Source organism: Phacochoerus africanus, chromosome 12, assembly GCF_016906955.1.
Source record: "Phacochoerus africanus isolate WHEZ1 chromosome 12, ROS_Pafr_v1, whole genome shotgun sequence".
Lineage (NCBI taxonomy): Eukaryota > Metazoa > Chordata > Mammalia > Artiodactyla > Suidae > Phacochoerus > Phacochoerus africanus.
Window position 1 is genome coordinate 27,067,233 of NC_062555.1, and position 13,509 is coordinate 27,080,741.

Genomic DNA, 13,509 nt, shown 5'->3' on the forward strand with positions numbered 1-13,509 from the left:
TATATTTAGGTTTTTTAAGGACCCTCTATGCTGTTCTCCATGGTGGTTGTACCAATTTACTTTCCCACCAACAGTGTAGGGGGATTGCCTTTTCTCCACACCTCTGTGGCATTTATTGTTTGTAGACTTTTTAATGATGGGCATTCTGACTGGTGTGATACCTCATTGTAGTTTTGATTTACATTTGTCTATTTAGTGAGGTTGAACATCCTTTCATGTGCTTTTTGGCTATCTGCCTATCTTCTTTGAGAGATGTCCATTCAGATCTTCTGCCCATTTTTTTTATTGGACTTTTTTTCTTTGATAAAAAGCTGAGTGAGATGATTGTATATTTCAACCCTTTGTTGGTTGCTTCATTTGCAAAGATTTTATTCCATTGTGTGGGTTGTCTTTTCATTTTTTTATGGGTTCCTTTGCTGTGCAGAGCTTTTAAATTTAGTTAGATTCCATCTGTTTATTTTTGTTTTTATTTTCCTTACTCTAGGAGGTGGAGCAAACAAGATATTGTGATTTATGTGAGAGTGTTCTGCCTATGTTTTCCTCTAGGAGTTTTATATAGTACCCAACTTATGTTTAGGTCTTTAATACATTCTGAGTTTATTTTTGTGTATGTTAGAGAATGTCCTAATTTCATTTTTTTTTTTTTTTTGCATGTAGCTGTTCACTTTCGCCCTTGTTGAAGAGACTGTCTTTTCTCCATTGTATTTTCTTGCCTTCTTTTCCTCCTGTGCTTATTTGACCATCAGTGCATGGGTTTATCTCTGGGCTTTCTATCCTGTTCCACTGATCTATATTTCTGTTTTTGTCCCGGTAGTGTACTGGTTTGATGACTGTATCTTTGTAGTGTAGTTTGACGTCTTAGAGCCCGATCCTCCCATTTCTATTTTTCTTTTTCAAGATTGCTTTGGCTCTTCAAGGTCTTTTGCATTTCCATATAAATTTTGAAAATCTTTGTTCTAGTTCTGCCAACAGTTGTCACCTCTCTTTCCTGCATCATGATTTCTCCTCTCTGCTGGATATTCTCACAAGTATGCTGTTGTTAAAAGCAAGCAACAACTGTAATATTTTGGACCCTCTTTCCTCATTAGCTGCTGCCCTATTTCTTTATCCCTGTGTCTCCCAGAAATAAAGCTCATTTCTTCCTACTTCACTTGCTCGTCTCTTTGCTGGCTCCACTTTTCTTCTCCAAACTTTTAATACGGGAATGTCTCAGGATTCAGTCTTGGGATTTCTTCCCTCTCTATCCAATTTTAATCTTCTGATGAATTGTTCAACTTATAGCTTTAAATACCACCCTGTGTTCAAGACTCTCCAATTAATGTCAGGTCCCCCGATCCTTTCTCATGGGATTTGTGGTAGAAGAATTTCAGATTTGCATATCCACCTTCCTCCACTTGGGTGTCTGATTGTTTCTTTAGATTCTCAAATCCAAAACTGAGCTTCTGTTCTTCTCTGAAGGCTTTTCCTCTCACAGCCTTCTGATCTCCATTCACTGTAGCCCCATATGACTGTTTCCCCTAGATTCAGAGCTATGAATCTCATCTGAGCTGCTGTCATATTTTCCACGGATTATGATATTTTCAACAAGTGATCTTAAAAATCTGTATAATGTGCAAGACAGGGTTTATTGCTGCTTGACTCAATATCCCACAGGAGCTACACATTTAACTCAAACACCAATGTGACTTAAAATGGCTTACAAGGCCCTCACATCTGCCCCTTGCCCTCTGCTGACTCCCTGCCACATTCTCAGATGGCCTCTCCTGCTTCCCACTGCTCCCTTCCTCCACTCCAGCCTCACCAATTCTTGCTGCTTCTTGGACTCCAGGCATGCTGCTGCCTTCAGGTTCTTGTCTAACTAGTTCTCTGCCTAGAACATGCATCCCCAGGCACCTGTCTAGCTAACTCCCATAGCTTCTCAGTCTTTATCACCTCCTTACTACTTATCATGTATATTGTCATCTGTCTGTCTTTCCTCCCTATCACGCCCATGAAGACAAGAGTCTTTTCTTTGTTTTCTGAGATATCATAAGCACCTAAGTGAGTGTTTGGCACACAATAAGACTCAAAATATTTCATGCAAGTAGGTAATAATTAGGGCTGACTGTGTTCCAGGCACTCTGTTGAATGCTTACTGTGAATCAAACTCATTTAGCCTCATTTTAGGGATTAGGGACAGAGACACAAAGATAAGGATTCTGACCAAGGTCCCAACTATAAAGTGGTGGAAGCTGGACCAGGAACCCAGGCAATGTGGTTTTTGATGTCTCTGCATTGTTTTTCTGCACTCTCACTGTGGGTGAACAGTGTGACCTACTAATTCAGAGCAAGGTGTGTTTCCAATGTGCTCTCTTTTCTCTGCCTTTCCTCTAAGAAGGGTAGGATTTCACATTAAACCTTAGTGAAAATTCATGCCAGGGTGCGTCATCCCAATGGTAGAATAAAATGATTTTGTCCCTTGGTTAATTGATTTTATACCTCAATGAGCAGGCTTATCTCTGTGGGGCAGAGACTTTTCTAATCCCTGTAAGAAGCTATCTACTGCTGCCTATAATTTAAACCATAGGGGTTTCTCTCTGAGAATTATAACTAGATTACCTCTTTGATCCCTTCAAAATGCAGTGGCTGAAAGAAAGGTAATTAAATCTAAATGACAGTACCTAATAAAAGGACATTATTTAGTAGTTCCCATTGTGGTTCAGTGGTAATGAGGCCAACTTGTATCCATGAGGATACAGGTTCCATCCCTGGCCTTGCTCAGTGGGTTGAGGATCCAGCATTTCTGTGAGCTGTGGTGTAGGTCACAGACACAGCTCAGATTCCGTGTTGCTGTGGTTGCGGTGAAGGCTGGCAGCTGCAGTTCTGATTTGACCCCTAGCCTGGGAACTTCCATATCCTCCCGTGGGAGTGGCCCTCAAAAGCAAAAACAAACAAACAAAAAAGGACAGGACATTAATTAATGGAGGGAGAAAGAATTGCTTTCCTATACTCTATATACTCTTAAACCCTTAACATATAACATATAACATACGTTTTATTGGTTTTCAACCATATAGGAGAGATTTACAAAATCAGGAATATATAGTATTTAGTCTCATTCTAAAATTCCATTTTTCGAGAATAGTAAAAGAAATGAAAATGTTAAAATGTTAAAAGTACTTTAAAGGTGATTTTTCAAAGAATCCAGCAAAATATTTTACATAATATTCTCACTTCATGTGTTCTTTTTTATTTCTAGATAATTCTCATGCCCTGATCATATTTCTGATATTTCTGATTATTGTGACATCAATAGCCCTGCTTATAGTTCTCTATAAAATCTATGACCTGCATAAGAAAAGATCCAGGTAAGAGTTGATTTCAAAATGAAAAAAAAAATAGTCATAATGATGATAGTCCCATCTCTGAGGCTAGTTTGGAACCAATTAAGTGAAAAAATGTGAATTCAGAGATGACAGCATGAAGTTCAGGCCATCAGTGACCTTTTGATCAAAGACTTTCCTATAGTCTTATTGATATATATTAAATATTAATACCTTCTACATTCACTAATAATGCGATGGGTTTCCTTTAATAATAACCAATGAAAAGAATGTGTCCATTGTTTTAGTACAAAGTGGGTCAGAGGAATCTGGAAAATGACAAAAACCAAAACAGACCAACAAAAACAACAACAGCAAAAGAGAGAAATATCTAGGGAGGTATATGCATTCCTTTGGCCAAGAATAAGTGCATTTTATGAAAACCAATAGGTTCCCAATAAGATAATGTATTTGCTTATCTGAATTTGGCCAACTGCCCTTGGTTTCTTCCTCCTCCCTTTTTCTCCCTCCCACGTCCCTCCACTCCCTCCCCTCCTCCCCACTCTCTCCCCTTCCCGCTTCCCTTTTATCCTCCAAGCCCTCCTTCCTTCAAGAATTCATTAACTATAAATTGACTGCCAACTGAAATTGATGTTTCTTAGGAGGATAGAAACTTACATTTCCTATTTTCACAGCAATTTAGATGAACAGCAGGAACTTGTTGAAAGAGGTGAGTATGTATGCTTTTTACTGGTGGCTAACCCCTCCCATTCGAATCCCCTCATTTTAAATAAGAATTCAACATTAAAAAAAAAAAATCTAACCTGGACTTCCTCTGTGGATACAATGAGGACACTTTACTTCATTTATGTATTTATCCAGTTTGCCAAAATCTGTGATTTCCCCAGTGCATGCCAAATATTCAGCCAGCACGGAAGATAACGGCAGTGACAGATCACAGACTCTGCTCGTAAAGATTTAGAATCTTATAGAGGAAGACAGACCAGTGGACAAATATGACAGACATCGATCTATGCCATAGTTGGGGAATGTGTAGGTTTCTATAGAAAGATGGACAATAGAGAACTGAATGTGAGGAAGGCATGAACCTGGGTCTTCTAAGACTGTGGGGGAGCATCAGACCCACACACAAGGGAGTGATGGACAGCCCCTCAGGCCAGGAGGTGACAAGGGTCCTCACGTCCCCGCAAGGGTGGGCTGGTGACTGTCTCCACTAAAGGCACGTGACAAGAAAACTGCAATTTGACATAGGAAATGAAAACATCTTCCATTTTTCTCCTTTCCCCCCCAACTTTTACAGTACATCTTTAATTCCTTTTTAAAAATAGGATTTTTAATCCAGTAAGAGAGGACAGGGTTAGAGAAGTTGAAACTGTGTTTATAATAAAAAAATGATTTTTTTTTTCATACTCAAGGAAGGAAACCTTTCAGAACTCCTCTGTCTTGGTTTTAACTTGTCTTTGAAGGGTTTCCCTCTGCAAGAGTGGATCCCAAGTCTGTAAGCAGAAGGATTAAGGCAAATTCTTTGGAGTCTCCCAGTAGGCTTAGTTTTCCATTGCAGGATCTTCCTGACGCTATGTTATATATTTCATTTGCGTGCTAACCTTTCTTCCCTAACTGGAATGTGAGCTCTGAGGTGGCAGGGAGGTTTGCCTTTCCTATTCAGTGCTTTATCCCCAGTACCTGGGTGAGCATATGGAATTCATGTCAAGGAATAAATAAACAAGGGAGAAAAAGTATCCTATGGCTTAGTTTTGATGGATGGGCTGAAGGACAGATGAAGGTCATGAGAGTGACAAGCACCTGAGACAGGAGGGGGACCATTGCTGGGGGTCAAAACCAACCAGAGAGCCTCCAAGGAGCATTTATCTCAAAGATGACACTGATTGCCCCTTGGAATGGTTAGGACTTACTCAAACCCCATAAAACCCTGAAGGTGGCCCTGAACTCAGAATGAATGAGTGCTGGAGATTCCCATTCATCCAATGAAGCAATTGTATAGGGATAGCTGTGACTGGATAGAAAATTTCCATGAACAATGAGATAAATGTGCCCTCCTAATGGATACCTTCCTTCTCCATCTGCTAAAGAGGGGGCAGTAACACAAATATTGAAAGAAATACTGCCAGGGGAACACAGGATAGTAGGAGAAACACTTTTTACATGCCTGGCTGCTTATATTCTCTTATTCTTCTGAAACTGTTGTTTGTAAGTATCCAGATACAATTATAGTTATTTACATTAGTACGTATTTTGTACTTCAGTAAATTATTTTGCAAGCCTAGCATCTAATGAGTTTCACCCTCTGGAAGCCTAACAAATTAACACAATCTGTTCACAGTCTGATATAGATATTATCCCATTAAGATGAGTCCTGGGTATAAGGGTATGAATCATATTCTTTAATTTCTATGTTTAGAATATTTCACAAATTCAAATAGATAAAACAAAAAGAAAAATCCATAATCACCATATAGTGAAATGGGTATGGGGCTTGACATAGATGCATATAAAAAAAGAAAATATCCTCACAATGGAGATTACTTGGCTTGGAATCTGTTCCATTTATGGAAAGTGAGGAAGGACATGGAGGTAGAGAGAACAGTGTGTGCAGAGGTCATGGGGATAGAAATCATGTGATGCACTTGGAGAAAATTCATGCTTAAGATGTAAAGCAAGAGTGGAGCAATTAGCGTGGGTGAGATGTGTCGCGTGAGATTCTAAGACGCGTTCATTAACCTTTAGCCTTTAGGCAATGGAGCACAAACAACAGGGTGGGATTTTTGTTTTTTTCAACAAGTAGAGTTGTATGCTCATATTTATCTATCAGAAGATGAATTTGTGGCAGTTTAAAAGATAAATTAAGGTGGGGAAAGACTGAAGGCAAGGAAAGGAGCCAGGAAGATGTTACGTAGACGAGGAGGGGTCCCCAGGGTGACCACAGACAGAAGGGATGGAAAGTACCTGGTGACCCCTGAGACAGGGGGACCAAGGAAGCAACTGTGCATCACTCAGAATCTTCTGAACTTAAGTGACTTTGTGAATGGTGGTCCCATTTGCTGAGATTTGAGATACTGGTATTAAGGGAAAATGACTTTGGACATCTTGATTTTGCGGTACCTATAGGATAACTGCATGGAAAATCTGAGACTAAGTTGGAAAAGATTAGGATAAAGCCGAGAAGAGGGAGCCCAAGATTTAGATGTTGTAAGTTTATAGGTGAATTTTTATATGTGAGTGAGATTTTTCCAGGTGAAATATGTGTGAGAAGGAAAGATGTTAAGGACTAAACCTTTAACGAAAATATGTATGAACACTGGAAAGAGAGACGTAACACTAGTCACAAGTCTTTAATATGTTTAAAGATGATGAGAAACAGCTGATGAACGTGGAGCCGATCAATGCAGATGTTTTGTTGGAAACTTACAAGAGAAAGATCGCTGATGAAGGAAGGCTGTTCCTGGCTGAATTTCAGGTGTGTGCTCTTCTTGATACCTAGTGAGAAAGTTTACTCAGTTATCAACATAAGTCCATCTTAAATGTATTGTATAACCATTTGTCTTGAGTTTCCCCCACATAATACTGCAAAGGAGTTAAACAGATATTGTTAGCAGATATTTACAGACCAGAAGAGAGATATGTGGTCATAAGCCAAGTACATATTTTAAACAAATGCAGCTTCATTGTATCATTACTAGTTATGAAGTTGTATCACAAAACACGTTTGGCTAATTTTGTGCTTGCAATGCAGGCAATCACCCAAGTGTGTGTTGTTTAATGAATTTTAAAGTGACAGAGCAATTGCTGCTAAATTTGCTCTCATGGGTTTATTCTCCAAGTAGTCCATCATTTATTTTTCTTAGAGTGCTTTTTTTCATAATTCCTAATAATGAGATAATTGCAAATAATTTCAATTTCTACCACATACAATTTGTTCATCAATGTAAAGGAAATCTATCCCGGGATGTTCAATTTGCTCAAAATGATGAGTGGCAAGGGGAAATGGTTTTTCATGAATCTGCTGTGACCCACAGGATCTTTGTGTCTTTCAGAGCATTCCACGGGTATTCAGCAAGTTTTCCATCAAGGATGCTCGAAAGCCCTTCAACCAAAATAAAAATCGCTATGTTGACATCCTTCCCTGTAAGTGCTCGTTGAGAATTGGATTTCCATATATTGAAGCTACTTGATTATTCACTGTTTCACTTATTTATATTTCTTTTCTTTGAACAGATGATTATAACCGTGTTGAACTCTCTGATATAAACGGAGATGCAGGGTCAAACTATATAAATGCCAGCTATATCGATGTGAGTGAAAATGCATAATTGCCAGATTGTTTTATATTTTATTATATTGTCACCGACCATTTTCATTTCTCTTGTATCTCTGCATTCCATTCAGCTCCTTCTTTGTCAGGGCAAATTCTTAGAAATATTATTTCAAATAATTTGAAGCCAGCCCATAAATGTCATTGATAGAAACAACAAAATCAGTATTTGCAAGAATAGCTATTTGTTATTTGCCATTGGTATTTCTCTCTACAAACAAAAAGACACTAAGAATTAAAATACGCTGGTGTCTGTTAAATGTTGAATATAAGACTAAGTGATCTATGTGTGTATTTCTTTTAAGAGCCCCACCTCTTTTCCTTACCATAGAAACTAGTAGGCTTCAATTAATTTGCTACTTTGCCCTTGTTCAATTATTAAAGGATATAGCACATGGTTAACTTATCCAAAATATTCAATAATGTGATTTATTATGCAATTGTTAGATAATACATCACACAAATTTTAAAAAAATTAGCAGCATAAAATAGAGAGACTAAAAAATTAAATCTTCCTCCCACCCAATCCGCTGTTTACCTATAATAGCCACCTACCTTAAAACGTAATCTTGGCTTTCTAATCATGGCTGATCAGTTAACGAATCCAACTAGGAACCATGAGGTTGTGGGTTCAATCCCTGGCCTTGCTCAGTGGGTTAAGGATCCGACATTGCTGTGAGCTGTGGTGTAGGTTGCAGATGCGGCTCAGATCCTGCCTTGCAGTGGCTGTGGTGTAGGACAGTGGCTCTAGCTCTGGTTAGAACCCCTAGCCTGGAAACCTCCGTATGCCACAGATGCAGCCCTAAAAAAGACAAAAAAAAAAAGAGGTAATCTCTATGTTGTTCCTTATTTATCCAGAGGGAGTTTCTTTGTACATAAACAGGAAAGCACCAACATTTTTTATCCCCTCCTTTATCCAAACATGCTGACATAATGTTCACAGTATTCTATGCGATGCTTCATTTCCCGAAAACACCTATCTTGGATACAGTAGATACCACTCTATAAAGCAGGGATTGGCAAGCTTTTTCTATAAGGGCCCAGATAAAAAATATTTGAGTCTTATAGGACATACCATGTCTGCTACAACTACTCAGTTCTGAAGCTCATTGGATACATTTCCATAGACAATACCTGATGTGGCTGTTTCCAGAAAAATTATATTACAAAATCAGGCCATGCTGAATTTGGGTCACAGGGTGTAGTTGGCTGACTCTGGACATAGGGCATTTCTACATCTTTCCTTGATATTTTTAGAGTAATTCTTGGCCTAGCTATATTGTGATGTATTTAATCAGTTCCTATAACAATGGGCATTAAGTATGGTTTCTAACCTACTATTACAAATAATGGTTTAATGAGTAATTTTGACTCATTATTTCACAATGAGTTTCAGTCTATCTGTAGGATAAATTCCCAAAAGAATTGCCAGGTCAAAGAGAATATGCATTCGTAATTTTAAAAGGTATTTCCAAGTTGTCCTCCATTGGGTTGTACCAGTCTGCCTTCCACCAGCAAAGTATGAGTGTTTATTTCCACACAGACTGCCAAAATAGTGACCATCAACATATTTTTTTGACAATCAAATAGTTGACAAAGTGTAAGTCACACTACCATCTATGCTGGTTTATAAGGGGATTCGAACTTTTTCTTAAAGAAAAACCAACTGAAGTTGAGGTTTGGTTGGTTGGTTGGTTTTAATAGACACAAATATAGAAACTTTCGGTGCAGAAGGTAAAGTGGTTACATTCTATCTATCTATGGATTTATTTACACAGTGTATCCATTTCCTAGAATGGACATAACAAAGCACCACACTCGGGATGGCTTAAAACAACAAAAGCATGTTATTACAGTTCTGGAGGCTAGAAGTCCGAAATGAAGGTGTTAGTAGGGGGCCGTGTTTGTTTGAAGGGTCTGGGGAAAATCCTTCTTCGCCTTTGCCTAGCTTCTAGAGGCTCCTGGCTTGTGGCTGCCTCCCCCTGCCTGTGTTCCCATTGTCACATGCCCTCCTTCCCATGTCTCTGCGTCTCTGCATCCTCTTTCTCTTACAAAGATACCAGTCATTGGATTTGGGGACTGTCCTCACCAGTATGACCTCGTCTCCCACAAAGACTCTCTTTTCAAATAAGGTAACATTCCGAGTGGACATGAGGTTTGGGGGAACATTGTTCAAACCTCTGCACACAATTTAAAAGTACAGAATAATTCAAATACTTCAAAAAGAATTCATCTAATTCAAAAAATAATATCATGACACAGGCCTCTGCAACATGTGTTCTAATCATTAATGACATTTCTTTGCGAGACATCTAATTTTCCAGAGCAAAAATTCTCGACATTAATGACTATTGCGATAATACGTCTACAATTTATTGTATGTTTGCTACTTATCGGTCACCGGTTTGACAGCTTTACATGTATTCATTCAGTGAAATCTCATGACAGCTCTACAAGGTATTCCCAATTTTGTTAGCAGAAGCAGAGCTGAGATTTTTTTTTTCTCAAGCACTCTGTCTGGAGACAGCCCTATCCAAACCATGTCCTACTTCCCATCAACTTTATTTGATGCATGAGGTTTTGTATTTTTGTTTAATGTTGTCCCTGTAAATTCTATCCCATCAACATATACCTCTCCCCGACAGGTGCTCGTCAGACCCACAGTGCAATTTCTTACTCTCCTTGTTCATGTGATCCTCAAAAGGACTTGTTCACAATGACAACCGACACTTAGAAATGGAGGTCATGGTCCAGAAATATTTACTAGTACTGTCATAATTTTGACCTCTATTTTAACTGATTCCGCAGGGGACCTCTGCAGACCTTCACAATTAACAATGAACAAATTTATCTCAGTGTGTAGTGCCTTTTCAAAACAACTTGCTCTTCAAAGTAAAGTAATGGAGAGCAGATTTTATAAGGATTTAGGAAGTCTCTAGGGAAAAAAAAGAAACCCTATACTTTCTAATCAAATATACATGGTCATTATGATATTGAGTTACACTTACTTTTCTCCAGCAGAGCTGGGAGCTCCTGGAAAGCATGAGTCACAGCTTTTAGATAAGTATTTGACAGATTGTAGCCACTCAGTGGATATTTGCTGAATAATTGAAGGTACAAATAATACTGCATCATGAGATGTAAATGTAAAAATGTTACTAAAATAAATCACAAATCACTGTGGCCCATGTGACTGAATTTTATCTAAGGGCAAAGGTTATTTGTCTGAAGGGCTTCCCTCATGGCAGAGGTGAATTTAAGGAAAATGAGATAATTTGGAGGCAACTAGCACAGTAACTTATCTGCCTCCATTCCTTTGCCTTGAGACCAGGTATGGAGAAAGCAGACCATGTAGGTAATAAAATGTAAGTTATTATATATCTTATCTAGAATGGCAGAAAAGGATCTTGGCTCTCAGCAGGGTCCTCCAGCACTTGTTGAAAGGGAGCAGTGTGGGGCTAATCTCAGGATGATTTATTGAAAGAAATTGAGTAAAAAATCCCCAAGGTAACTATATGGCTGGTAAGGAAGTTTAAATTGTGGCAGATGGTGCTGTAAAGGTTGGCAGGATATAAAATATAGGAATGCCTGGATTACTCATAAATTTCTGCACGATCCCAGATGAGAACCAAGCCTATCTAGATTTAAACATTGTTCAGGGTATACAGCAAAGACACATGAAGGTCATGAATATTGCTTGTAAATGTTAACTAATGTGTTTGGCACAATTAAATGCCTGATCATGAGTTAATAAAATCTCCCTTATAATTTGAAACTGTCCAGGGAAACACACAATCAACAAATGGTGGGTCTAAGGCAACTTCTTCTCACATTTTTGCATGTAAATGAATAATTGAGTGTTCAATAAATAACATATACCTCTGTGTGTGTTTTGAACAGGGTTTCAAAGAACCCAGGAAATACATTGCCGCACAAGGTAATTTCTCTGATAGTCCCGTATTCTTTTGGAAAAATTGTTTTGCAGCATTTTTAAGGAAATATTTCTTACCAGTTTGTGTTCGTGTACCTCCTAGGTCCCAGGGATGAAACTATTGATGATTTTTGGAGGATGATCTGGGAACAGAAAGCCACAGTTATTGTCATGGTCACTCGATGTGAAGAAGGAAACAAGGTAAGGACCCAGAAAGTTCACAGCGTGCGGGTCTAGGATTCACAGAGGCTGGAGTTAGGGCAAGAGTGTTGGGTGGCATCTCGCAAAGCCACATGTGTATGTGCTTGGTGATCAAACAGACCATCCTCTAGTTTAATCCGTATAACTCTCCATTTAAACTCTCATACATGTAGAAAAATAAAATATGTACATATATAAATAGACATATATAAGAATACCTTTTAACTGTTTCTGCTTAATTACTAGACTTACATGTTAGTCATCTTTTGTGGCAGCATTATTATCAATTCAGTGCATTTCTGTGTATCGATTTCCTAAGTACTTGTGAAGACTTGAAACAAACTGACCTTGGACAGATAGATGGTACTTCATGTAATGTGACTTTAGAAAGCATGAAAGCCTCCCTGTGCCCCAGGTTGAAATTCACTGCATGCAATCATGCCACCTCTGCCGATCACCAAGCACATCCCCATTTAATAGGAAGCTAAGGCCAGGAAGATCACCCTTTGGCTGGGTAGAATGAAGGAAATCCTTCAGGGCACTTAATGGGACATGGAATATGTTCTAAGCATCCCCGTTTAAAGAACATACAAATGTTCTGGGAATTTCAAAGAGTACATTTTTGTGGGTCTTGTTTTACCAAACATGTTTAATAAACCAATTCACTTAAATGAAAACGTGGACTTGTTAATGATTTTTTTAAAAACCACAGAACAAGTGTGCAGAATACTGGCCGTCGATGGAAGAGGGCAGCCATGCTTACGGAGATGTGATTGTAGAGGTCAATGAGCACAAAAGATGCCCAGATTACATCATTCAGAAGTTTACCATTACAAACGTGAGTTTGCTTTATGCCATCGTTGTAATTGTTACACAGTCTAAAATCTAATTATGGAATGTTAAATATGGGATGTTAAGATCTGTCTGGAAAATAATAGTTTTGATGAATTGCAGGAAAGTATGTTGGGATAGAACAATAACACAAGCCAACAGGGTCTCGTTGATTCACTAGTGAAAGTGGTGTTTATCAACATCACATCATAAGTATTTGCAATGCTATGACCCTTGAATTATAAAGAAAATAGCACATTAAATGTGCTTGATGAAGGATGGGATTATTGAATAAGTGAAAAAAAATAGTCTCTGGTCTCTATGGATTTATTACCATGTTGGAAAGAATATTTATACAGTGGCACAGAGACTAAAGTTCTAACTCAGTTGGAAAGACAAAATGTTTAGTTCAGAAAGAAAAAATTATCAATGTGGCCTTAAATAATAGTTAAAATAGGGGTCTTTACATATATGATATGATTCTGCTTATATGAAAGGTCCAGAGCAGTCAAATGTATAGAGACAGAAAGTTGATTAGTGATTGCATAGGACTGAGGGGGATGCTGGAGCAGGAATAGAGGTGACTGCTAATCATTATGGTGTCTTTTTGGGGCCATGACAATGCCCTATAATTAGACAGGGGTGATGGTTTCACAGCTCCGTGAATAAAATAAAAACTTTTATGCTTTAAATGAATGAATTTAAGGTATGTGAACAATATTGTAATAAAAGTGTTAAAAATGGAGCTCCTTCTAGAAAAGGTTGACATTTTCTCTGCATTCCATTTATTGGATGTTCTCTCAGTAATCTCAATTATATTTTTGTATGGTTCAGATACATATTATGCAAGAAAAATTACCAGTTGTGTAGTCCTCCCAAGGCCTTCTAAGGCT

General features: G+C 38.3%; 1 protein-coding gene across 10 annotated transcripts in view; it reads left to right on the forward strand.

Annotated features, from left to right (window-relative positions):
- Positions 1–13,509, forward strand: part of PTPRC (protein tyrosine phosphatase receptor type C) — a 118,849-nt gene that overhangs the window by 88,799 nt on the left and 16,541 nt on the right. For all 10 annotated transcript variants that reach the window (XM_047754886.1, XM_047754888.1, XM_047754889.1 and 7 more), the window contains 8 exons: positions 3,239–3,347; positions 3,998–4,032; positions 6,689–6,798; positions 7,376–7,466; positions 7,557–7,633; positions 11,554–11,590; positions 11,688–11,785; positions 12,498–12,623. In XM_047754886.1, coding sequence (XP_047610842.1) covers positions 3,239–3,347; positions 3,998–4,032; positions 6,689–6,798; positions 7,376–7,466; positions 7,557–7,633; positions 11,554–11,590; positions 11,688–11,785; positions 12,498–12,623 — 683 coding nt within the window. The remainder of the gene's footprint in view (positions 1–3,238; positions 3,348–3,997; positions 4,033–6,688; positions 6,799–7,375; positions 7,467–7,556; positions 7,634–11,553; positions 11,591–11,687; positions 11,786–12,497; positions 12,624–13,509) is intronic.